Source organism: Stegostoma tigrinum, chromosome 30 (assembly GCF_030684315.1).
Source record: "Stegostoma tigrinum isolate sSteTig4 chromosome 30, sSteTig4.hap1, whole genome shotgun sequence".
In the NCBI taxonomy this organism is placed as follows: domain Eukaryota; kingdom Metazoa; phylum Chordata; class Chondrichthyes; order Orectolobiformes; family Stegostomatidae; genus Stegostoma; species Stegostoma tigrinum.
The window spans coordinates 44,903,984-44,928,162 of NC_081383.1; the positions used below are offsets into that span (position 1 = coordinate 44,903,984).

The 24,179-nt window shown below is 40.2% G+C and overlaps 1 protein-coding gene across 2 annotated transcripts in view; it reads left to right on the forward strand.

Moving 5' to 3' along the window:
- rfx2 (regulatory factor X, 2 (influences HLA class II expression)) overlaps positions 1 to 22,000 on the forward strand; it is a 121,223-nt gene extending 99,223 nt beyond the window's left edge. For both annotated transcript variants that reach the window (XM_048559915.2, XM_048559916.2), the window contains 4 exons: positions 3,888 to 4,096; positions 15,312 to 15,465; positions 15,968 to 16,010; positions 16,869 to 22,000. In XM_048559915.2, the coding sequence (XP_048415872.1) occupies positions 3,888 to 4,096; positions 15,312 to 15,465; positions 15,968 to 16,010; positions 16,869 to 17,014 (552 nt within the window). In that variant the 3' untranslated portion in view covers positions 17,015 to 22,000. The remainder of the gene's footprint in view (positions 1 to 3,887; positions 4,097 to 15,311; positions 15,466 to 15,967; positions 16,011 to 16,868) is intronic.
- The last annotated feature ends 2,179 nt before the right edge of the window (positions 22,001 to 24,179 follow it).

Consider the following 24,179-nt stretch of genomic DNA (forward strand, 5'->3'; position numbering starts at 1 on the left):
TCCTAATGACCCAGCCTTGACAACCTTCAGTGAAGAATTCAACAGATTCGCTTCCCTCTTTGAGAAAATATTCATTCTCACTTCTGCCTTAAGAGGGTGACCCTGAGGTTATATTGTCTCGTCCTAGACTCTCCAACAGGGGAAAATAATCTCTCTGTATCTACCCTGCCAATCCCCCTAAGAATATACAAAAACAGAAAGTCTGGAGAACATCAGCATGTGTGGAAAGAATACAGAGTTATCATTTTAGGTCCTAAGTATATTATGTTTCACCAAGGTCTTGCTCTAATCTCCAATCAGTACAAATCCAACCTACTCACCTTCTCCTCTTCAAACATTCCCCCATATCTGGAATCAACCTAGTGAACCTTTTGTGAACTGCCTCAATGCCAGTATGTTTCTCCTGGATGGCGGAGAGAAGGGGTTACAGTCTCAGGATCCACATTGAATATTTCAAACTGGAAAGAGGATACATTCTCTGCCACAGAAAGCTCTGGAGGTAGTCACTAATTTTGTTTTTAATTCATTTGTGGGATATCATTATTGCTAACATTTAATGCCCATTCCCAGTTACCCTTGAGAAGGTGATGATGAGTTGCCTTCTTGAACTACTGCAGTCCATATGCCATAGGTAGACCCACAATACTGTTACGAAGGGATTTCCAGCATTTTGACCCAGTGACAATGAAGGAGCAGTGATATATTTCTAAGTCAGGAGACTGAATAACTAGGAGGGGAACTTGAAGGCGATGGTGTTTCCATTCATCTGCTGCCTTTATCCTTCTGGATAGTTGTACCATGGGTTTGGAAGGAACCTTCATGAATTTCTGCAGTGGATACTGCTGCTACTGAGCAACAGGATTGTAGAGAGTGAATGTTTGTGGATGTGGTACCAATCCAAAGGGCTGCTTTGTCTTGAATGGTGTCAAGCTTCCTGAGTGTTGTTGGATCTCATCCAGACATGTGGGGAGTATTCTATCAAACTCCTTCCTTGTACCTTGTAGATAGTGGACAGGGTTTTGCAAATCAGGAGATGAGTTACTCACTACAGTATTTCTAGTCTCTAACTTTCTCTTGTAGACACTGTGTTTATATGGCTAGCCTAAAGGCTAAAGATGTCAAGGGTTATACGGAGAGAGGGGGAGTACGGCATTAAGAGAGATGATTAGCAATGACCACGTTGAAAAGTGGAGGTGGTTGAATAGGCTGAACCTCCCACTCCTGCTCCTATTTTCAATTTTTCTATGTCTGTAACGTTAGCAATCAATGATGTAAGATGAGAACCAGAAAAGTATACTGTACCAAATGGAGATAAGAAACTAATCACTCATGCAATTCCATGGATGACTATAGTTAGAGTTAATGTTTATACAAGAGGCATCTTGTAAGAACATTGACAGCAGAGATCATAATCAGGGAGCTCTCAAAAACAAATCCAGAAAACAATTGAATAGCGAAGAGGAACCATGAATTTAATCAGGGAACATAAAGTATAAAATTATTTTATGAATGTATCGTTTTTTAAAAAGTTGTTGCTGGAATTATGGCCATTGTAGAATAGATAGAATAGTACAATGACTAATGATAGAATGTTGACAGAAATATTAAATAATTATTTTGCTTTGGTATTTACCAGGGAAAGGGAATAGTTAGATATTGCACATAGAACATAGAACATTACAGTGCAGTACAGGCCCTTTGGCTCTCAATGTTGCACCAATCTGTGAAACCAATCTGCAGCCCATCTAACCTACACTATTCCATTATCATGCACATGTTTAGCCAATGACCATTTAAATGCCCTTAAACTTGGCAAGTCTACTACTGTTGCAGGCAGGGTGTTCCATGCCCTTACTGCTCTCTGAGTAGAGAACCTACCTCAGACATGTCCTATATCTGTCACCCCTCAGTTTAAAGCTAGCCATGCTAGACCCTCATGCTAGCCATCACCATCCCAGGAAAAAGGCTCTTCCTGTACACCCTATCGAATCCTTTGCTCATCTTGTAAGTCTCTAGTAAGTCACCTCTTAACCTTCTTCTCTCTAACGAAAACAGCCTCAAGTCTCTCAGCCTTTCCTCATAAGACCTTCCCTCCATACCAGGCAACATCCTGGTAAATCTCCTCTGCACCCTTTCCAATGCTTCCACATCCTTCCTATAATGCGGCGACCAGAATTGTACACAATACTCCAAGTGCGGCCGCACCAGAATCTTGTACGGCAGCAACGTGACCTCATGGCTCCGAAACTCAATCCTCTACCAACAAAACCCAACGCACTGTACGCCTTCTACATCTCACGATTCAATGCCATGAGCAAGTGCATGTAGAATAAAAATGAAATAAGCTGAATAAACTAAACAAGAATGAAAGGATGAAGATCTGGCCCAGATGATTGAATCTGTGTCTTTTAAAAACATGTGGGAATTCTCAAGATGGCAAAGGCATTCATTACTAATCAGGTTTAAAATGCATCAGAAACAGACGTAGTTCCAGAAGACTGATGAATAGCTAATATAATTCCTATATTTAGGACAGAACATGTCCAGGGAATCATAGACCAGTGAGAGCAACAACAGGGATGAAAAACATAGTGGAATTCCTACTAAAGGAGATAATCGAAGGTCACCCAGAAATGAGAATCTAGTAATGAAGAGACAGCATGGATTTTAAAAGGGAAGCTCTTGTTTGACCAAACATGTCGAATTTTATTTTGTCTACTTTCTGTATTACCTCCTGAATGATAATGCAATAGATGTAATTTATCTGGATTTTCAAAAGAATTTTGGTTAGGTGCCCCAAAATAGACAGATGAGCATCAAAGAATGTGGAGTCAGGGGACAACTGACAGAATGGATAGCTGGCTGGTTTCAAGACAAAAGCAGCAAATTTGACTAGAGTTACTCAGAGTGGCAGTAAGTGGGATCTGGGGTTCCACAAGGATCAGTGGTGGGACCACTGCTATTCACAATTTACATTGACCATCAGACTTTTGAATCAGAAACAGAATGGGCAAATAATTAACAAATGAAAACCAACACAAAATAAATGTTTTGATAGAATGACTAGGGAGATCACTTCTAATTTGGAAGGTGAGAGTCTATATGGTATAGATATCTTTCGAGTACAAATACACCAAGCGTTCACATTGTGCCTCAGGTTAGTAAGGCGATCAAAAAACACAAGCAGGCATATTTCTGGAGAGATAGAATTGAAAATAGGGAGTTTATGTTAAATCTACATCAAACCTCAGTTAAACCCCTCCGATTTGTGTGTGCAGTTATGATCACTGTGTTATAAAAAGGATAAAAAGACTGGAAAGGGTAGAGAGAAGATTTACAAGGATGATCCCATAAATGTGTGAGTGAATCTATCTGGAACAGATTGACAGGCTTAGAAGGAAAGTCTGCAGGCTGACCTAAAGAAGGATTACATTTTGATGGAGTGGATACCAAGAGAATGTTTCCTGTTGTAGGGTGGAGCAAATTTAGAGGCCATCAATATAATAGTCACCAAGATACCTGATCGGCAATTTGGGAAAAACCTAAAGAATGATGAAAATATAGAACTTGATACCAAAGCAAATGGTTGAGATCCATTTAAGGAGAAGTTAGAAAAGCACAAAACAAAAAAGAAAATAAAGGACAGGTTTAGATGAGGAAAGATGGCAGAATCCTTGAAGGAGGTATAACACTGGCAATGATGACTACTTGGTCCAAAATCCAGTTTCTGTGTTGTATGTGCCATGTAATTCTGTGTAACAATATGAGAACAGAATGAAGAAATATACCTTTTAGTGGGAATGTAGAAAATACAGGCGAGCCAACAATGATTGAGTAATATGGCTGTTGTAAATCAGGTCAATTATTCTTCAATTTTATTGTAACAGGAACAAGCATCCTGGGTTTGTCAATGTGAAGAGGGAATGGTGCAACGATTGGAGCAGGATTTTAAGATGACTCTACAACAGCAGAGCTCCCTTGATGAATGGGCATCCTGGCTTGATAATGTAGTGAATCAAGTCCTGAAACCACATGAAGGCAGCCCCAGCTTCCCTAAGGCTGCCCGCCAGTTCCTGCTAAAATGGTCTTTTTACAGGTTTGTAAGCTAACAGTTCCCTCTGTTTTGAGCTGTTTATGTTAAACTAGCAAGACAGCTGAAGAATTGCAGAATAACTGGATAATATTTGCGTGTGGACACAATTACAACGGGTGAAACCCCTAACTGATAATTGCAGTACAGTGGAAAGAAATGATGGAAGACTTACTTTGACAGTTTTGAACTTTCAGGGGAAAAGACTGAAGAAGATTAGGAACTGGAAAGACTGTGTTCAGTCACTGCAGTGTAGCAAGGAACGAGTTAACGAAGTGTGATTATCAGATCAATAGTGATAATGCTGAAGCTGTATTGTGTTTTAATGCTTTGTTGTGAATCCTGTGCTCAGTTCTAATTATGAAGACACAGGCATCAATGGTTTGGAAGAGTCAGAAGAAGCCAAAGGCCCTGGCTCTGGAGGCCCTGGATGGATCATTGCACAATTCTTCAATTTCAAAAGGAGCCAAATAAGAGAAACCTTAATGGAGTTAACCCTGTTTGTAATGTTGAAATGAAATTGAAATAGCTAATCAAATTTAATCACAACTTCAGGACATTAGACTGTTGGTACCAACTGATTAAAAAATAAGCCCTGGGCTGAAGCTATGAACCTGTTCTTTGTAGAGTAACCATTATGTAGAATGGTCTTCAGCTAGAGTAATGGAGACAAAATTTGAATCATTCAAGAGCAATCAGACCCTTGAGTGGAGAATTCACAGGTTCAGTGGTAAGATGGGCTAGACGTCCTCCTTAATGCTTAGCTTAACCATATATGTGACCCAGTTACACGCAAATTAACAGGTAAGAGTCTCAGATGGGGTTTCAAAAAGATTCAGTAGGGAATATAACTACACCAATACTGGTCACTACAAAGAACATTACTTGGCTTGAGAGGGGTCCAGCCCTAGTCCGATGCATTGGACAATCTTTTGGAATCCCTGTCATGTTAACTCCACTCTGTTCTCATATTCTTTCTTTACCAGTTTCACATTCTTCATCTTTGCCACCTCAACTTATTGTATTTGATCTGAGATCAAGTTCAAGTACAAACAGTACACTACACCCACTGTATCAAGACATATGAAATGCCTTGATGCTCCCACCTAGCACTGGAATTACAAATGGATCTCCACTGCACATCCATGTTCTAAAACAGAATCTCTTTTTAGAGTCATAAAAGTCTATAGCTTAGAAAAAGGCGCTTAAGCCTATCAGGTCTGTATCAGTCAGAAACACCAACCTAACTATTCTAATCTGATCTTCCAGTCTTGGCCCCGTAACCTTGGGACTATGTAGCTTTGCAAATGTTCATCTATTTCCTCTTTCAGAGTCTGACTCATACCTTTTTTTAAACTGTTAGGAAACTGAATGCCTTTAGAGCTAGTCTGTTTAATATTCTTATTCATAAACATATCAGCGAACTGATTTTTTTAAAAAAATTCTCAGTTCATAGAATCCCTAGTGTGGAAACAGGCCAACATTTGTCCAACAAGTCTACACGAACTCTCTGAAGAGTGTCCCACCCACACTCACCTCCCTACCCCACCTCTGTATCCCTGCATTTCCCAGGGCTATTCCACCTAACCTACTCATCCCTGGACACTATGGGCAATTTAGCATGGCCAGTCCACCGAGCCTGCACACCTTTGGACTGTGGGAGGAAACCGGAGTGCCTGGAGGAAACTCACACAGACATGGGGAGAATGTGCGAGCTCCGCACACATAGCCACCTGAGGCTGGAATTGAACCTGGGTCCCTGGTGTTGTGAGGCAGCAGTGCTAACCCAGCTCATTTAAACAAATGCTGTAGTTTAGAGAGTATGTCTGCGACAGTATTCTCCAGGTGTCCATCCTGTCAGCTTCTTTCGGGACTTTTATACATTTCACAAGAGCAACTTTCATTCTTCTAAACGTCAGTGGGTGGAGATCTAACCTGTTTAACTTTTTATCATGAGATAAGCCCTTCAACCCAGAAATGCACTGAGTGAACCTTCTCTGAACTGTTTCTAATGGAATTATATGTATATCACTTTTCAAATGAGATCAAAATGATACTCAGTACTCCAGATGTGGTATCTGTAGGCCACATACAGCTGCAGTAAAATTCCCTACTTGTATACTCCATTTCCGCTTGCGATAAACAATAACATTCCACTTGCTTCCCTAATCAGTTGCTGTATTTATAATCTTTTTGTTGTGATTCATCTATAAGGATATTTAGATCACTTTGTGTCACCAGGTTTGCAGTGTTCATTTTCTTTCTGCTTTTTTAATCCTGCTACAAAAGTGAACAAGTTCATATATTTCCACATTATTGTCCGCCAACCAAAACTTTATCCGCTTGCTTAACCTGTTTGTATCCCTTTGGTGACGCCATATCACCTCGTGATGACTTACTTTCCTTATTATATTGGTTTAGTCAGCAAATTTAACAGCCATGCATTTAGTACTTTCGTCCATGTCACTGAAATAGATTGTAAATAGTTAAAGTCTAGCACTGATCCCTATGACACTCCATGAGTAACTGATTTTTGACCCAAAAAGACTTATTTGTCCCAACTCTCTCTTTGTGGTTTGCTAATCAATTATGCAAGATAATTTGTAACACTTGTTCTTATCAAGGCAGAAAAAGGGGAACCTTTGATGTGGCACTTTATCAAACTCCTTTTGGAAATCCACATCTACAAGTTCCCTTTCATCTCCCTTGCTTGTTACCTCATCAAAAAACTATAAAAAACGTGATTTCCCTTTCACAAAGCCAATTCAACACTGCCTGATCACATGAATTTCTAAGTATTCTGCTATTTACCTCCTTCATAATTGATTCTAGTAATTTCCCTATGTTAAAATAACTAATTTTTGGGACATTGTAACCTAAGTTACACTGCTGTTGGCTTTCTCCCAAGTCTGAAAAGCATGTTTTCTGGGAGCGTAGTAAATTTGCTGTTGATGCTCCTATGTTCTCAGTTATGTGCCTCCAGAGGTGAAACTGCTTGTGATGTGTTCTTCCAAGTCAATAATCAATGATTCACAGTTTTACTGCTCTGATTCCAGGCCCAGCAGATGTGCCACCTTTGGGAATGTTTGTGTCTCTGACACAGACTCTGTAAGATTTGTGTACAAAATTTCGAGCGTTAATCTATGTGGTGCTGAGAGAGTACTGCATTGTGGGGTCTGTATTTCCAATGCAGTATTAAAGTGAGGGCCCTCTCGGGTGAACAATTTCATGGCCTTGCTTCATGCAAAAGCAGGGAGTGCATCTCATTAATAAGAGATAATGGGAACTGCAGGCGCTGGAGAATCCGAGATAACAAAGTGTGGAGCTGGATGAACGCAGCAGGCCAAGCAGCATTTGTGCTCCTAAGACACTGCTTGGCCTGCTATGTTCATCCAGCTCCACGCTTATGCATTGTTATCTTATGCATCTCATTGTCTTCGCCAGTATTTATCCACTCACCAATACCTCTTGTGGTCTTTATATTGTTGTAGTGTGTGGGAGCTTGCTGTGTGAGAATAGAATATAGCATTTCTTACATTATAAAAGCATTTTGAAAAATTCTGAGGTTATGAAAGGTGCTATATAAATGCAATTTCTTTTTAAAAAATGATAAATTTTGTATTTGACTGAATACATTGAAACAACTCTGCGATCTTTTATTGAATGTTATTTCTCATGCTGTTACACTGGTTAACTAATAATGATTCAAATGGCTGATGTCTCCAAACTCCTCTTCCTATAGTTTGCTTTTGGCTCGCCTTGCCTCAGATTTAGAAGACTTTTGTAGTTTAATTTAAGTTCTGGTTTGTGGGATTTTTCCACCTGGATCTCGAATGCATTTTCTGATCTCCAAAGTTAGTATTTCTAATATGTCAAAAAAGTATTGCTTTCTCAGGCTGGACTAGATATCCACTGGTGTCAGTCCATCTGTGAGTGCTCACGATGAGTATCAGCAGCCTATTAGAATGCAAGAAGCTGCATGATTTTGTCTGTTGACAATTCCACGGGTGTACCATTTCAGTAGGAAGTTACTGGATAGAGATCAGGGCAGATGATGGTGCATTAATTCAAGAACCCCTCAGAATATCTAGTAGTTTTATTATGGAATGGTTTTTCAGCAATTTGCTTGACTGAAGCCTGAGCTGTCAGCAGATGTAAATTTCTGTGCAGGTTACGTTTACTAAAATCCCGTGGTAGGGTCCCCGGGTGGTGTCGTAGAACAGAGAGACTCAGGGGAACAGGTTATAATTTGCATCTCAGGTAAACAGGGTGGTTAAGAAGGCATTTAGCACGCTTATCTTCATTGCTCAGACCTTTGAGTATATGAGTTGAGATGTCATATTGAGGTTGTACAGGACGTTGGTGTACTGTACATTTCTGGTCATCCTGCTATAGGAAGGATTGGAGAGGGTTCAGATAAGATTTACCAGGATGTTACTGGGAATAGAGAGTCTGAGATATAAAAATAGGGTGGACAGGCGGGGACAGTTTTACTGGAGCCTAGGAGGTTGCGGGATGACCTTATTGAGGTTTATAAAATCATGAGGGGCATAGATAAGATAAACAGCAAGGATACTTGCCCTAGCGTATGGAAGTTCAAAACCAGAGAGCATATTTTAAGTTGAGAGGAGAAAGTTTTAAAAAGGACATTAGGGGCAAATTCTTTACCCAGAGAGTGGTTCATGTGTGAAATGAACTGCCAGAGGAAGTAGTGGGTGCAAGCTTAGTTACAACATTTAGGTAAGTACGGGAGTAGGAAAGGTTTGAAGGGATATGGGCCAAAAGCAAGTGGGCAAGTGGGCCTCATTTAGTTTGGGAACATGGCCAGGATGGACTATGTGGACCAAAGAGTCTGTTTCAATGACTGGCATGCAGTTTCCTGCTTTCTACTTCTGACCTTACTTGGAATAAAGCTGTCTTATAATCAGCTGTGACCTTTTTCATATCCAAGGAATTTTGGAAGATTACAACCAGTACATCCACTCTAAATACAATGACTACTTTTTAAGACCCTGGGATTCCTGCCATCTGGCGCAGAGAACTTGTCGGCCTTTAAATCTAATTGTATTCCTGGAAGTTCTTCCCTGATGGAGATTATTGTAGGCTCTTCTATCCTGTTCACCTCTTGATTTTCATGTATATTTGGAAAGTTTTATGAGTGAAGACAGACATAAAATACCTATTCAAAGCCTTCACCATTTCTTTGTTTTTCATTACAGATTCCCCAAGTTCTCTCTCGCTAGAGGACCAACGCTAGCTTTACTTACAATTTTCTCTTTAAATACTTCTAGAAATCCTGACTACCTGAGTTTGTTTTCATATTACTAACTAGCTTTCTGCCATACTATGCACTTCCCCTCTTTGTTTTCTTATAGTCAATCTTGTGACCTCCCATTAAAGGTTGCAGATTTGTACAACATTTTGTTCACTCTGATGAGATCCTTAGATTCCTTGATGATACATCCTTCTCAAGTGGTTTTTCTTTCCCAAATAAACCTTTAAGCATTATTAAATTTCTCCTTGAATATCAGGTACTGCAACTCTTCTACTTTTAACCTAGCTTCCAAGTTCACTTGAGCCAGCTCTGCCATCATACTGCTATAATTATCTATAATCAGATTTAAAACACGAGTGTTACACCTGCACATCTCCTCTTAAAACTGAACATGAAGTTCTACCATACTGTCACCTAGGTGTTCCTTTAGATAAGGTTATTAATTAATCTGTCCATTTCACATTATAAATCTACAATAACCTGCTTCATACTTGGCAATAGAACATTCAGTTCTAAGGAATTATCCCAACTATATTCTATGCACTAATTTTATAGGTGACCTTTGCCAATTTCATTTCTATAATTTTTAGAGGTTTAAAGACATCTGTGATTGTTGCAGTGCTTTTCTTACATGCCCCATTTATTTCTTGCTGTATATTCTGTCCTACAATATAGACCCTGATTAGGGGCAGATAAACTACTCCTACATTTGATAAGATGTTATACATTCAGATGTTTAATAGGACAAGAGCCCATGGTGTTGGAGTTAGTAAATTACTTAGAAGATGGTTAGAAGATTGCTAACTAATAGAAGGCAGAAAGTTAGTGTGGGAGCATTTTCATGCTGAAAACCTGTAACTATTAGTGTGCTACAGGGATCAGTGCAGGGGCCACAATTATTTACAATACATATATCAATGACTTGGATGGGGACAGTGAATGTGTCACAGCCAAGACTGCGGATGGAATATAATGAGGGAAATGTGAGGTTATGCACTTTGGCAGGACCAAAAGAGGAGCTGAATATTAATTTAAATTGAGAAAGACTGCAGAAAGTTATAGCACAGAAGGATTTAAAAGTTCTTGTCCATGAACCAGAAAAAGCTAGCATCCAAGTTCAGTGGTTAATAGGGAAGGCAGATGAAACATAGGCCTTTATTTCAAAGAGAATGGAATATTAAAGTAGGGAGGTTTTGCTGTATAAAACTATGCAAGGCACTAGTGGGACCACAGCTGGAATACTGTGAATTGTTTGTCTTAGGAAATATTTACTGGTATTGGAGGCAGTTGAGGGAGAGGGTTCACTAGGCTTGTACCTGGTATGAAAGGATGGTCTTGTAAGGAAAGGTTGAGTAGGTTGGGCTTGAACCCATTGGAATGTAGAAGAATGAGAAGCGATCTGTTGAAATGTACAAGATACTTCAAGGATTTGACAAGGTAAATGCGAAAAGATTGTTTCCCCTTGTGGTAGAGTTTGGGACAAGATGGGACAATCTCAAAATAAGGGATCACACATTTAAGACAAGAGGTGAGTAGGAATTTCTTCTATGAGGATTGTGATTCTGTGGAAATCTTTACCATGGCTATTGAGGCTGAGTCATTAGGTATATTCAAGGCTGAGGCAGAAAGATTTTTAATCAGTAGGGGAATCAAGGGTAATGGGGAAATGACGGGAAAGTGGAGTTGAGAGTAATCAGCTCAGCCATGATCTCATTGAATAGTGGAGCAGGCTCGATGAACTGAAAGGCCTACATTTGTTCCTGTATCATAATCTAAATGCCCAATAGCATTTTTTACCTCTTATCTCTACCTAAAATGTTACTATATCTTGCTCTTTCCAGCTGAAGCCATCTCATACTGCTGTACTAAAGATATCCACCATTAATTGAGCTATCTTGCCACAATTTCACAACTTCAAATCTTTACAAAATGTCAAATACTGTTCAATATTCAGGTCCTAGCCTTGGTCACCATGCAAACATTTTCCTGCTTTCCTGTGATTGCACGTTAATTTTTTTCCTATTTTTAAATAAGTTTGTTCACCCAATCTCCCTTTGATTCTCCTTCCCTTCCTGCTAACTCTAATTTGCTTTCTGTTGAATCTTTTCTGCCAACCTCCCTCCTTCATTTTTAACTGTGGGTCTCTTCGTCTCTCAGACTTGCTTGCAGATAGGAATCATTATCCTCAACATTAATATCAAAAAGGGCAAGGACAACTTTTGTAGATCCTAGTCTTTCTGAGGTCCAAAACCAGGAACTGATCACCAAATATAACAGGAATCTAGCGTGTTTTGAGAAGATTTGTAGCTCAGGTTGAGGTTCTGGATGTGAGTTTGCTTGCTGAGCTGGAAGGTTTGTTTTCAGATGTTTCGTCACCATTCTAGGTAACATCATCAGTGAGCCTCCGGTGAAGCGCTGGTGTTTTGTCCCGCTTTCTATTTGTCTGTTTAGACAGATAAGTAGAAAGTGGGACATAACACCAGCGCTTCACCGGAGTTTCACTGATGATGTTACCTAGAATGGTGACAAAACGTCTGAAAACTAACCTTCCGGCTCAGCGAGCAAATTCACGTCCATAACAGGATTCTAAATGTTATAATGGTTTCCCTAAACAGGACTGCACTTTTACATATATAATTCCTATAAATCTTCCATTTAAGTCACACAGGAGATTACTCCTTTGCATCAAAGAGTGTTAATTTTTGAAGTATTTATGAACAAGAAGCCACCATGTGTGATGTCAAAAATCATACGACATCAGGTTATAGCCCTACAGGTTTATTTGAAAACGCCAGCTTTCCAAGCTTAACTCCTTCCTTAGGTGTAGTGTAAGATAGAGGCTATAAGACAGAATTTAAGAGCAGAAAGGTAACAACCCAAAAACTGGCTACATCTTGTTGAATCTTTAATCAGTTAGGAAGGAGAATACTGATTAAAATGCAAAATCCAGATACGTCTCAAGTCATTTTCCCAAGATAATTAAAGGATTTATCGACGTGTACTAGAGGTGATGTCTTATGTTAGACAATGTATTTTAGGTGTGAGGCCTTGCTGAGAATCTGTATTTTAAACTAGGGTCAGATTTTATTTTTTTGAGCAAAACAGAATGTATTTGCAACTGCACAAACATCTTAGATCAAATTGTGTGTGTGTGTGTGTGTGTGTGTGTGTGTGTGTGTGTGTGTGTGTGTGTGTGTGTGTGTGTGTGTGTGTGTGTGTGTGTGTGTGTGTGTGTGTGTGTATGTGTATGTGTTTGGGAGTGTAGTGTGGTCGGATCCCCTGTTGTGTCACATTAGCCCAAAATCATGATTGAGGCCATCTGCTTGGGTACAGAACTTGGCTATCAGCTTCTGCGTAGTGGTTTTGAATTGTTATGCATCTCAAAGTCCACCATGGAGGATGCTTACCCAAAGATCGGAGGCTGAATATCCTTGACCTTCAGGTGTTCCCCCGCTGGGAAGGAACACCCTGTCCAGTAATCATTGCATGGAATCCATTCATTCACTGCCATAGTGTCTGCATGGTCTTGCCAATATACCATGCCTCAGGGCATCCTTGCCTGCATCATTATGAGGGAGACCACATTAGCCGAGTCATGAGTATCTGCTGTGTACGTGGTGGGCAGTGTTTACACGTGTGACGGTATTATCCATGTCGATGATCCAGTGTATTTTGTAGAGGTTACCATGGCATGGTTGTGTAGTGTTGTGGTCATTGCCACCCTGACGGCTGAATCGTTTGTGCATACCCAATAGTTATATCTCACGTCTGTCTTGTGAAGAGATCATTACAATTTTTTGCTGTGGCATGATGGAATTGACGATCGATGAGTTGAGGACCATGTCCCTTTTCTTTGGGGGTGTCCTTCAACACCTTCTGGTATCTGTCAAATTCCCCCTCATCTAAACAGATCCCGTGTGTGCATAGGGCTTGTCCGTAGGGGATGGCTTTTTTAATACGTTTAGGGTGGAAGCTAGAGCATGCATAATTGTGAGATTATCCTTGGGCTTGTAGTAGAACGAGGTACTGAGGTGTCCGTCCCTGATGGAGATGTGTGTGTCCAAGAATGAGAGTGATTTTCGAGAGTAGACCATGGTAGGTCTGATGGTGGGATGAAATTTGTTGATATCACTATGCAGCTGTTTCAGTGATTCTTTGCAATGAGACCAAAGGAGAAAATGGTTGTCAGTGTATCTGGTGTATAGTGTAGGTTAGAGGTCCTGCGTAGCAAAGAAGTCTTGTTGACATACACTCTCACACGCGCAGTCTCTCTCGCTTTCTCTCTCTCTCTCTCTCTCTCTCTCTCTCTCTCTCTCTCTCTCTCTCTCTCTCTCTCTCTCTCTCTCTCATTCATTCACTCACACACATACGGACACACAGACGTCACACATGTGAATTGTTTCACCCAAGATGTTTGTGCAGTTGCAGATACATTCTGTTTTGCTCAAAAGATATAAAACCCGACCCTAGTTTAAAACATAAGCAGATTCTAAGCAAGACCTCGCACCTGAAATGCATTGTCTGACCTGAGATGTTACCTCCTGTGTACGTTGATAAAACCTTTAATTATCTCGGGGCAATGACTTGAAACATATCTGGATTTTGCATTTTGAACAGTATTCTCCTTCCTAACTGATTAAAGATTCAACAAGAGACAGCCAGTTTTAGGGTTGTTACCTTTCTGCTTATAGATTCTGTGTCTTATACCCTCTTTCTCACACTACATCTGAGGAAGGAGTTGAGCCAAGAAAGTTGCATTTTCAAATAAACCTGTAGGACTATAACCTGATGTCGTGTGATTTTTTTACCTGTCCACCCCAGTCCAACAGTGCTCCAACCTCCATATCATTACATCAAATATGTAAAGTCACAGAAGATTTTCCGTGATAATTTGATGAGTTACTTTCCTTTAAGATGAAGTTACTTTCCTTTAAGATGAAATTTAAAGATCTTTATTAAACTCCAAATGTTAGTTTTACTGTGTTACACTGAAGACTATCCATTGTCTGTGGGAATCAAAGGATTTTGTTCCAAATGCATTTCCATAGCGTAGCTCATGTCCATGTGCAGTTGTAGGGATTCTTAATGATGAGTTGGCTCCTGCCTGGTGACTTGGTTATCTGTCCTCGTTGGGTGATCCGTGTAACAATCAAATCATACAATTGTTGAAGGTACTAGGTTCAGCTCTCAGTGTGTGCTGAGCGGTGCTACAGGTCTCAGGATCCTTGAGGTTAGCAGAAAGGATCAGCAGCAGCCCGTTTCTGGAAGAATGTAAATGTTTGGTGAGGACAGGGTCAGGTTCGAGTGTGAATCACCAATAAAAGGACAGCTTTGCAGTGCCACGTGGGCAAACTCATGAAAAATGTGCACAGTCAGAGTGTTGAGAGTTCAGAGAATCATAAACTAGGCAGATTCATCAGCATCAGGGGCGGCACAGTGGTTAACACTGCAGCCTCACAGCACCAGGGACCCAGCTTCGATTCCGGCCTCAGGCGACTTTCTGTGTGGAGTTTGCACATTCTCCCCGTGTCTGTGTGGGTTTCCTCCGGGTGCTCCGGTTTCCTCCCACAGTCCAAAGATGTGCAGGCTAGGTGGATTGGCCAAGCTGAATTGCCTGTAGTGTGCAGGGATTTGTGAATTAGGTGGGTTATAAGGGGATGGGTCTGGGTGGGATTCTCTGAGTGTCGGTGTGGACTTGCTGGGCCGAAGGGCCTGTTTCCACACTGTAGGGATTCAATGATTCTGTGGGAGCAAGGAAAAGGTTGAGTTAACATCTGGTATCAAAGGAAAGAGTCCTAATGGTTTAAAAATGAAACTATGCCAGTGGTTCAGAAATGTTCACATTTGCTTATCGTTTGTTCCTCCTGACCAGAAGTCTGAATAAGAGATCTATTTAATGTTTGACATTATTTGCTTAAAGGTGCTGATGTCATGCTTTCTTTTCAGCTCCATGGTTATTCGGGATCTGACCTTACGCAGTGCTGCCAGCTTTGGTTCCTTTCACCTGATCCGGCTGCTTTATGATGAATACATGTTTTATCTGGTAGAACATCGTGTAGCCCTAGCGACGGGTGAGACCCCTATTGCAGTGATGGGAGAGGTAAGTGATCAGCAAAGTGATACTTATGTGGATTATGACCCCCATATCTATAGATTGTGCTGGCAAGGGTCAGTATTTCAATGAAGATGAATGGATTGAGTTTGAGGGAAGAGATTTAATCTGGGTAGTAATCTTACAACAAAGTTTTTAATTGAGGTTACAACAAAGATTTTTGGGAACAGACAAATATATACAAAACATTCTGTTCTCTGCATCTCACCATCTCACAGATCGTCCTGCCCCATGGACCCAAAGATGTATAGGTAGAGAACAAGTCTGTTCAGTCACATGAAGTTTATGGCAGAAACTCATGACTGAGTAGATGGCATCCTCAAATGAAGGGACAGCTGTCAATGACATGACCTTTAAAATGCCTTTCTTTTTCATTTTAGAATGGCTGGTCAATTTAAATTCAATCACAAGAATGTTAAGATTTCTGTAAGTTATAATTCTGAAACAAAGTGCCAAGGAGTTCTAATATTGTTTGTTTTGTTTCTTCTAGTTTGGTGACCTCAGTTCGATATCTCCTCTACAAATGGAGAAAGGTAAGAACTTTCTGATTATAAACTATTTAATCAATGTGTTTGGACACGTGATGACACACATCTGTGTCAGATGGGACTTGACCCCAGGCTTTTTGGCCTAGAGGTGGGGATACTATCACTGCAACACAGGAGCCCAGTGAACTTTAGGTTTCTTGGGTCATCTCTAAACATTGGCTGTGGATATTCCCAGAGCTGCACGTGTGATTATAATTACAAGAAACCTGTAGCATCTGTTTTAGTTTGAGCCTCTTAACTAAAGACAAGTATTAAATGTTTATTCAGAAATGTATCTGAACCCTCAGACTTGTGTTTTCTTCCAAATGTATAATCTAATCAACTATTCATTCGTAATATAAGATAATAGATTCAGAGATAGCAGGAACTGCAGATGCTGGAGAATCTGAGATAACAAGGTGTAGAGCTGGATGAACACAGCAGGCCAAGCAGCATCAGAGGAGCAGGAAACCTGATGTTTCGGGCCTAGACCCTTCTTCAGACCGTTCTTTTCTGAAGAAGGGTCTAGGACTGAAACATCAGCCTTCCTGCTCCTCTGATGCTGCTTGGCCAGCTGTGTTCATCTAGCTCTACATCTTGTTATCATAGGATAATGGATGGAGGTTTAGTTTCACAATTTATTTGAACGTAATCATGTTGTACATGAAGGAATCAGGGTCAGAAGAAAAAGAAAGTTTATTAACTTGTCATATTATTGGGGGATTAAAAATATTTGGTTTTCATTTGTGAGGTATTTTAATAGCTTTAATTTCTCAGTGACCACAACCCTGATTGGGGTGGTACTTAGATTCCAAAGTCCAGTCTGTGGTATTTTGTGATAGCTTAAAATAAATTTTTGAACAGATGACGGGAGTGGGATGGAAAGTGAGGTGGATACCGATTCAAGAGGAGTGACAGAGCCTCCTGTCAAACGAGAACGTGTGGACCTCAACCATTCCCTTCAGGAGCTGGATGCCTCTGCTCATCAGGAACTAATGAATTCAATATAATCTCACTGGACTGAAACCTCTGGTAAAACATATAAATTTGTCCAGGACTCCAGGTCAGGAAGAATAACCCAATCTCCAGGCTTTGGGGAGGCCTGCTTCAAACCACAGAAACTAAATGTACAAAGTGCCCAGATTAGTCATGTGTATGACTCACCCAGTCCTTATCGACTGGATGCAGTGGTCATTGACCTGGCTGACAAGCTGTCGGGGCAGTGATGATCCAGCAGGAACAGCATCAGCCAAACGGGTCCTTGTCCACTGGGAATGAAATAGCTGTAGCTGCTTAGTGTGCAGAGTCCAAGGGAAATATTTTGCTATGACCATTTTAACACTGAGACAAAAATGGTTTAGGTTTTTACAGTCCAGGTTCTGCTTTAATTCATTATTGCACAACTGTTGGTGGAAAACACTGATCTTCAAAGGCCAAGGCAGCTGGGAGCTTAACTGACCACTAATTTGAGTGTGTCAGGAAACTCCAGGTTCTGTTTTTGTAAATACAAGAAAATGTTTACTTTTGTAATTGTTTATGTACTTGCCCTGTCCCTTGTCTGCTCCACTGCAATCTGGAGACTGACAGTACCACTCCAATCATTCTTCAGATCTGCTCCTCAAGATTTAATCCTTTTTTTTGTTAAAAATGTTAACTATGTTTGTGCAAGGGAGTGCACCGAGGCCTCTGAGAATCAAGCTCCTGCACTGCACACCGACTGGAGAATTCCCCAACTGCTCATGAGTCACTGGATTGGAGGTAGGAGGTTTGTGGGCAGAGTGTGAAATCTCATCTTTCCACCAGTTCTCTTCCTTCAGCTGGGAGATTGACTAAATGGAATCATGGACTAATCTACAGTGACAGCTACCTCTGGTTAGCAAGGAGATTTGAGTATGAGTTGAGTTAACCTATTAGCTTTGCCCAAACCCCTTCAATATTAGACACATTGGTTCTGTGTGACTTACAGTACAAGCCAGCTTGGGCAAGCATTTCTCGAAATGCTGTTACTTACTGCGGGAAAATTGCCTTATTTTACCCATTACGTAGTTAACAATGAGCCTAGCTAGTCAGTATATTAGCTAGTGATGAGTGAATTGTATGCCTTTAGTGGGTATGGTTCTATTTTGAGTATCAGGGATACCAGTACATGTATTACACTGTGCCTTAGGGAAAATACTGGGATATTCAATGAAATGTGCCTGCACTGGTCTGAGACCCAGCGACTGTGAACTAACTTTTAAAACCTGACGTTTATACTTATTTTTGTTACTGATGATTCAGCAACATCAAACGTATTGCTTACAATTGCAATCACGAAATATAACAAAGGAACCTAAGAAAAGTACCTTGTGTACTTATCGCTTCAGTTTTTGTCACATATTGCAGTTTTTAAAAATATTTGATACAATCCTTTATTAATGGAAAGAAAATTTCAATTGAGGCCAGAGCACAGTATCTGGTGTCTGCAGTCTTACTTGCTCCTAAGCAGGGCAATTTGGTTTGATTTTTGATGACAAGCAAGTCTGACTGTGATAGCGACCGGATACAGTACAGTCATGGAACTGGGACTCAGAAATGAGACAAAGGTTTGTGTGGGTCTGTTCCAAGTTTTGTGCCAGGTCCACTTCTCCTCAACTGTCATTGTTTTTTGATTGTGATTGGCTCAATTCCACAAAAGCTAACCATCTTACTGGCAGTTGATTCAACTTACACACAGCGCTGCCTTTGAATGGGAAAGCAAACAAGTTTTGCAATCAAGTGGGTTTTCTTTCTTTTCCCTATCTCTGCTTCACAAGCAAATTATTTTTTGTTGGAAGGTAAATTTGGAGTTTTGCATCTCTCTGTTGGGAGCTGTACCTGTGGATGGTCCACATTGGAGATGTGTGTCCCAAACACACACACCCTGGCTGTTTAGGGTGCTGAGGTTATTGTCACAAGTGCACTTTCAGTTTACTATAATTGTTAAACATTTTCAGTCATTTCCCTATTGAGACTCTCGCTCAAGAGTTTTTGTTATCAACCAGAAATAAAGGCTTTCATGTGTATTTCTCTGCTTTGTAAGGAATCGGCAGGCAGTTAGCAGGAGAGATATTGGTGTGTCACAAGTTAATGTCTTAATGTTGTAATCATGACATTGCATGGAAAAACCGGCAAGTTTTAATGCTTTGAAATGACCGAGTTTCTGTAAAGGTCCAATTTTGTCATTTAATCTTGAAGCATGTGTCTGTCCGCAGAGTGCCGTAACTTGGTGCATGTTCAGTCGATGGTTCAGCCGCTGTCTCTCACTGACTAGTAGTGTTGTCACTTGCACCTGGGAATTCGAACCAGAATCATGAAGCTCAGTCTCATCATTCAAAACTTCTGAAAACTCTAATCTACCGTTCACGTCTTATTTTAAACTTAGTCATAAAGTTTTAACAAATGTGCTGGAAAGCCATTAGAGATTGTAAACCGATGGTGATTCCATTTGTGCAGTTCATCCATGTGACTGGCTGATTTTATGAATTGCATTTAATACAATCTTTCACCTTTTTCTGAATCCATACAGTTCGACACAACAATACATCTAGACCTCAAAGGTTTTGTATCTACTTTGAATGTGATGGTGGAGGTGAACTAAATTAATATATTTGACGTGAATAGTTATCATAATGGCCTAGTCCATTTATAGAGGGTAGGGGTTTAAAAATGTGCTTTGTAGCCGTTTAACTGGAATCTAGCCAGCCTAAGAAGATTTCACGTGAACGCCTAGCCCAGTCTTGTTTTAAACCAAAATTTCTCTTTAAATGTTCACTGTTTCTAATTAATCTTCTATTGCTGAAAACAGAAAAGATGCATTCAGTGTCATTTTCCAGGGAATAATTTTGTGTCATCTTTTTGATTTTTTTTTTTTAAAAATTATTTGTAAAAGAATCCTGATGTACATTTTTTTTAGATGTATTCTCTTCTTTCGTAATACCCAAGTGCTCCCAAAATAGGCAGACATTCTTAGGTTTTTTTTAACCTACCATTATTGATGGAAACTGTGTTGTAACTTTTTATTTTGTGAAAATGCACAATTTTGCAATAGAGCAAAAAATGCCCAAACCAGTTGGCAAAAGGGTTACTTTGCAAAGTCAAAGAATGCAGGTTTATGATCAATGTTGAACTGATGAAAAATGCTGACTACTTTTTACAACTTAAAACTCAATTTATGTGGCATGTTTCTTTGTGCAGTGCTCTGGACTCTACTGGTTGTTGTAATTATCCAGGAAAAGACCATTCAGCTCCTCCACCTTGCCATTAACTTAGATCATTGTTGGCTAAATCATAACTCTATTTCTTCACTCAAAGCATTGACAGATTGGAAGGTATTTGTTAGGTAATTATGAAATATTATGAAATATTTCATAAATGCCTAACAAATACCTTTCAGTCTGTCAATGCTTTGAGTGTCATGCTGTAAGTTACATCCAGATTACAGCAGTTGATAAGCTTGTCACTTCTGCCTGAACATTGTAGTAGCCTGTGCTGCCCTTATTCCTATACATGTGCAGTGATTCACTGAATTTCAATGCCACCTTGTGGACATTGCCACTGCTCAGTGATGTCCAAGTTGTACGCGTTGTCTGTTAACCAAAACATTCTCCTGCTGCCGACAGATCATACATCTCAGACTTGCTGCTACTACTGTCTTTCCCCTGTTTGAACTCTGTGCAGCCTCGCCAGCTCTGAGTATTGTGATTAATGTTGCTGCATGTTTCACTAACATTGTTCCTGATGGGTAACTAGAGGAGTGTAACTGAGTTGTGAGATTCAGACCCAGGCAGCTTGTGAGAGTCAGCTGTTCAATTAAGTTTTATTCACTGCGTTTGATGATTTCCTCTGAGATTGTGAGACTGAGCTTATGTGTGCTTTCCTGCCTGTGGTCTGTAGCCCGTTTCTGGTGAATTTAAGGCAGAGAACCAGAATGTGCTAGGAATATATACTGGGTCTGCAATCTATTGAGTAGCCTCCCTGTTCTCCCTCTATTTCCAAATTTGATGGAGTTTCAGTGATGTTATAACATCCTCTGTAAAGCCCATTTGTAAAACATACTGAGGTGATGGGTTCTCAAGCTGTGTGTAACCCACCTGTTAATTTTCTCTACTTACAGTATCCACAGCTAGGGCTAGTGCAAATCTTCAGAAAGTGAATGATCTTTTGTGGTAATATGTTAAATCGTACACCATTTGGTAGTGTGGGCAGTGATATTAACCAGACAGCCATATCTAGTTCATTCCAGATGTTGCTACTCCAGTGGTGGGTATGTTCACTTTATAGACCTATATAGCGACTGAAATGTAACTGAATATAAGTACATTTAAAAGATTTAGATAAAGGATGTAGCAATTCAGGGAAGCAACAGTTTGCTACAACAAAGAGCTTTTCGTGATGGATAAGTGCAGAGTTGCCCAGAGAAAAGCCTGCTCACTGGCTAGAATATGCCACATAAAAATATGGTTTATTTTAAAATAATTGAAGTAATTTGGATGTTGAAAGAGGATTTACCCCCAGTAGCAACTTATATTTTTGTTAGAAATTGGAAGCCTTTACAGCATTCCTGCCTGTCCTGTATTACTGCATTATAAAAGCAAGTAACCCCTGAATATTGTCAACTGGTAAATGAGATAACTGAATTAATTTCAACTTCTGTGTTCTACAGTGTCTCATTGGGATTGGGAATGTTTTAAGATGTATAGATTCTCAACTGTTTGCATATTCTTTGTATTTTTAATTTGCAAAACTAGGAATGATACCAGTTGTCTGTTTTTATTCTTTTCATAAGCTATGTAGTTTATCATACCAAGTGACCTTGGTCAGTCTAACTTACAAGATGAAATTGGTTAGGGTTATCTGTAATATGTGTATAAATTGATGTAAAAATTGGAATTCTAACATTTTGTGCATTGTGATTATTATTATTGTTGGTTTAAAGCTTTCTTGAGATTTGGTACAAATAGAATCGCCTAAGGAAATGTCTGGATTTTTTGTGTGTCATCATTCACAAATTATCTGTCGTGCATACTTTGTTTTCTAGCCACCACATGGCTTCTTTATTGGGTAACCAGCCATGTTGAGAAAAATAGATGTTAATTTAGCAGCAACCCCACGTCCTTCAGCTTGTTGGATATTGCTGGGAATTTTGGCTCACTCTTTACCTCCCCACTCCACTCCCCAAAAAGCACTCTGCACAGATTTCTGTCACAGCTAGACCAGGCTTGTAAAGCTGGCAGTCACAGCTCTCCGACCAGATATCTGAACCAACCCATCACTAGAGTTCCAAATACAGAACATACAAGTGGAAGATTGTGCAACAACATGCTCCTTCAATCTGCTAGGTGTGGTTGCAGGAGCAGCAAATTGTGCAAATGTTTATACAGCCTGGGGTCTACACCCAGGAGCAGTAATAATGGTAAATGTGGGGTGATAGGGGAAACTGCAAAGGATGAGATACTGGCCAGGTGGGAATAGGAGTAAGAGGCTGAGAGTTGGGGAGTGAGTCAGGGCGAACGACACTCTCCTCCCCATACAGGCTCTGCCCCCCTAGAGAAGGCAGTTAAAGATGGCAGAGCAGCTCCCCAGACAACAGCTTTTTCATTCTCAAAAGCCTTTTCTCTTTTCGCTCTTGTTGAAGAGTAGAAATGCTGATTTCTCAGCCATACAGCAACCCTGATTGGTGATTCAGACAGAGAACTCTGATCTGGCAGCCACATATCCAAAATTGCCTGTCAGTGCTATAAGTGGATTCCACATCCCTATAAGGAAGAGTTTGCCTCTTCATGCAGTATTGAGTTTTACAATGCGAATGATGCCGGTGAGATGTGTAGAATAATCTCCAGTGTTACAAAAGATAACTCATACCATTTAAAAAGTCTTGGTTCATTATGAATCAACAATTTTATATTGAATGTAATATATTGTTTTATAAACAAACAGATTTTATCAGAATCCGTTTCTTAAGATTATGAAAATAGGCAGCTCTGAAATTCACGAGGAGCAATCTAGCATTGCCTCCCATTCCTTGCCTTCTCCATTTCATCTGGGGTGTACTACTAGTCATTACAAATATATTGACAGTTACTTTGACTACACTTCCTTACACCCTGAATCCTGTAAGGACCCCAGTCCATTCTCAAAGTTTCTAGATCTTTGTCACATCTGTTCCGATGTTGTTGTTTTCCTTAATGACACTTCCATAATGCCATCTTTTTTCCCTCAACCAAGGACTACATTCCACCTTTCAAAAGCATGGTGGTTGGCTCTCAGCCAAGTCTAACCCATTTGCCACTCTCTTCCTCATTTTCCCACCAATTTCTGGATTCAAAAAAATCATTATCTTCCTTTTCCACCACCTCCACCAGGATGCCACCACTAAGTGCATCTTCCCATCCCTGCCCACGTCAGCATTCCAAAGCGACTGTTCCCTCTGTTTGGTCTCTGTTTGAGACATTTGATCTCAATCCAAACCACATTTCCAACAAACTGAGTGGTATCATTTTTGTTAACTATTTTGGTTGAACAATTCTGTGTATCTCTGAATGGTTGGGGCACAGAAGCTGGCCTTTTAGCCCATTATGTATGTTTCAAATGAGCATCATTACCTAGTTCCAATCTCCTGCTCTTTCTTCATACCCATGTACACTATTTCTATCCAAGTAATCACCCAATGTCCTTTTCAATTGCTCAGTTAAGCCTGCTTCTACCACATTTTCAGGCAGTGCATTCCAGACCCTAAACACCTGCTGAGTGAAAAAAGGTTTCTTTTCTCACATCACTTTAAACCCTCACCCCCTTGTTTTCATCCTTTTTACAAACAGGAAATTTCTCCCTCTCTTCTCTATCTAGACTGCTCATGATTTTGAAAACTCTACCAAATCTCCCGTAAGGCTTCTTTCAAAGGAGAACAATCTCAACACTTTCAATCAATACTCATTACTGGAATCCTTCATTCCTGGATTCATTCTGGTAATGCACTTCTGCAGTCTCTCCAATGCGCTTGCATCTCTCCTGTAATCTGGCACCCATAACTGTACACAGTAGTCCAGCTGAGGTCAATACAATGTCTTGTATAAGTCTTTCAATGTTCTTCCTACCAAAATGCATCACATCTCATTTCTCTGCATTGAACCTCATCTGACACCCATTCCATCAACT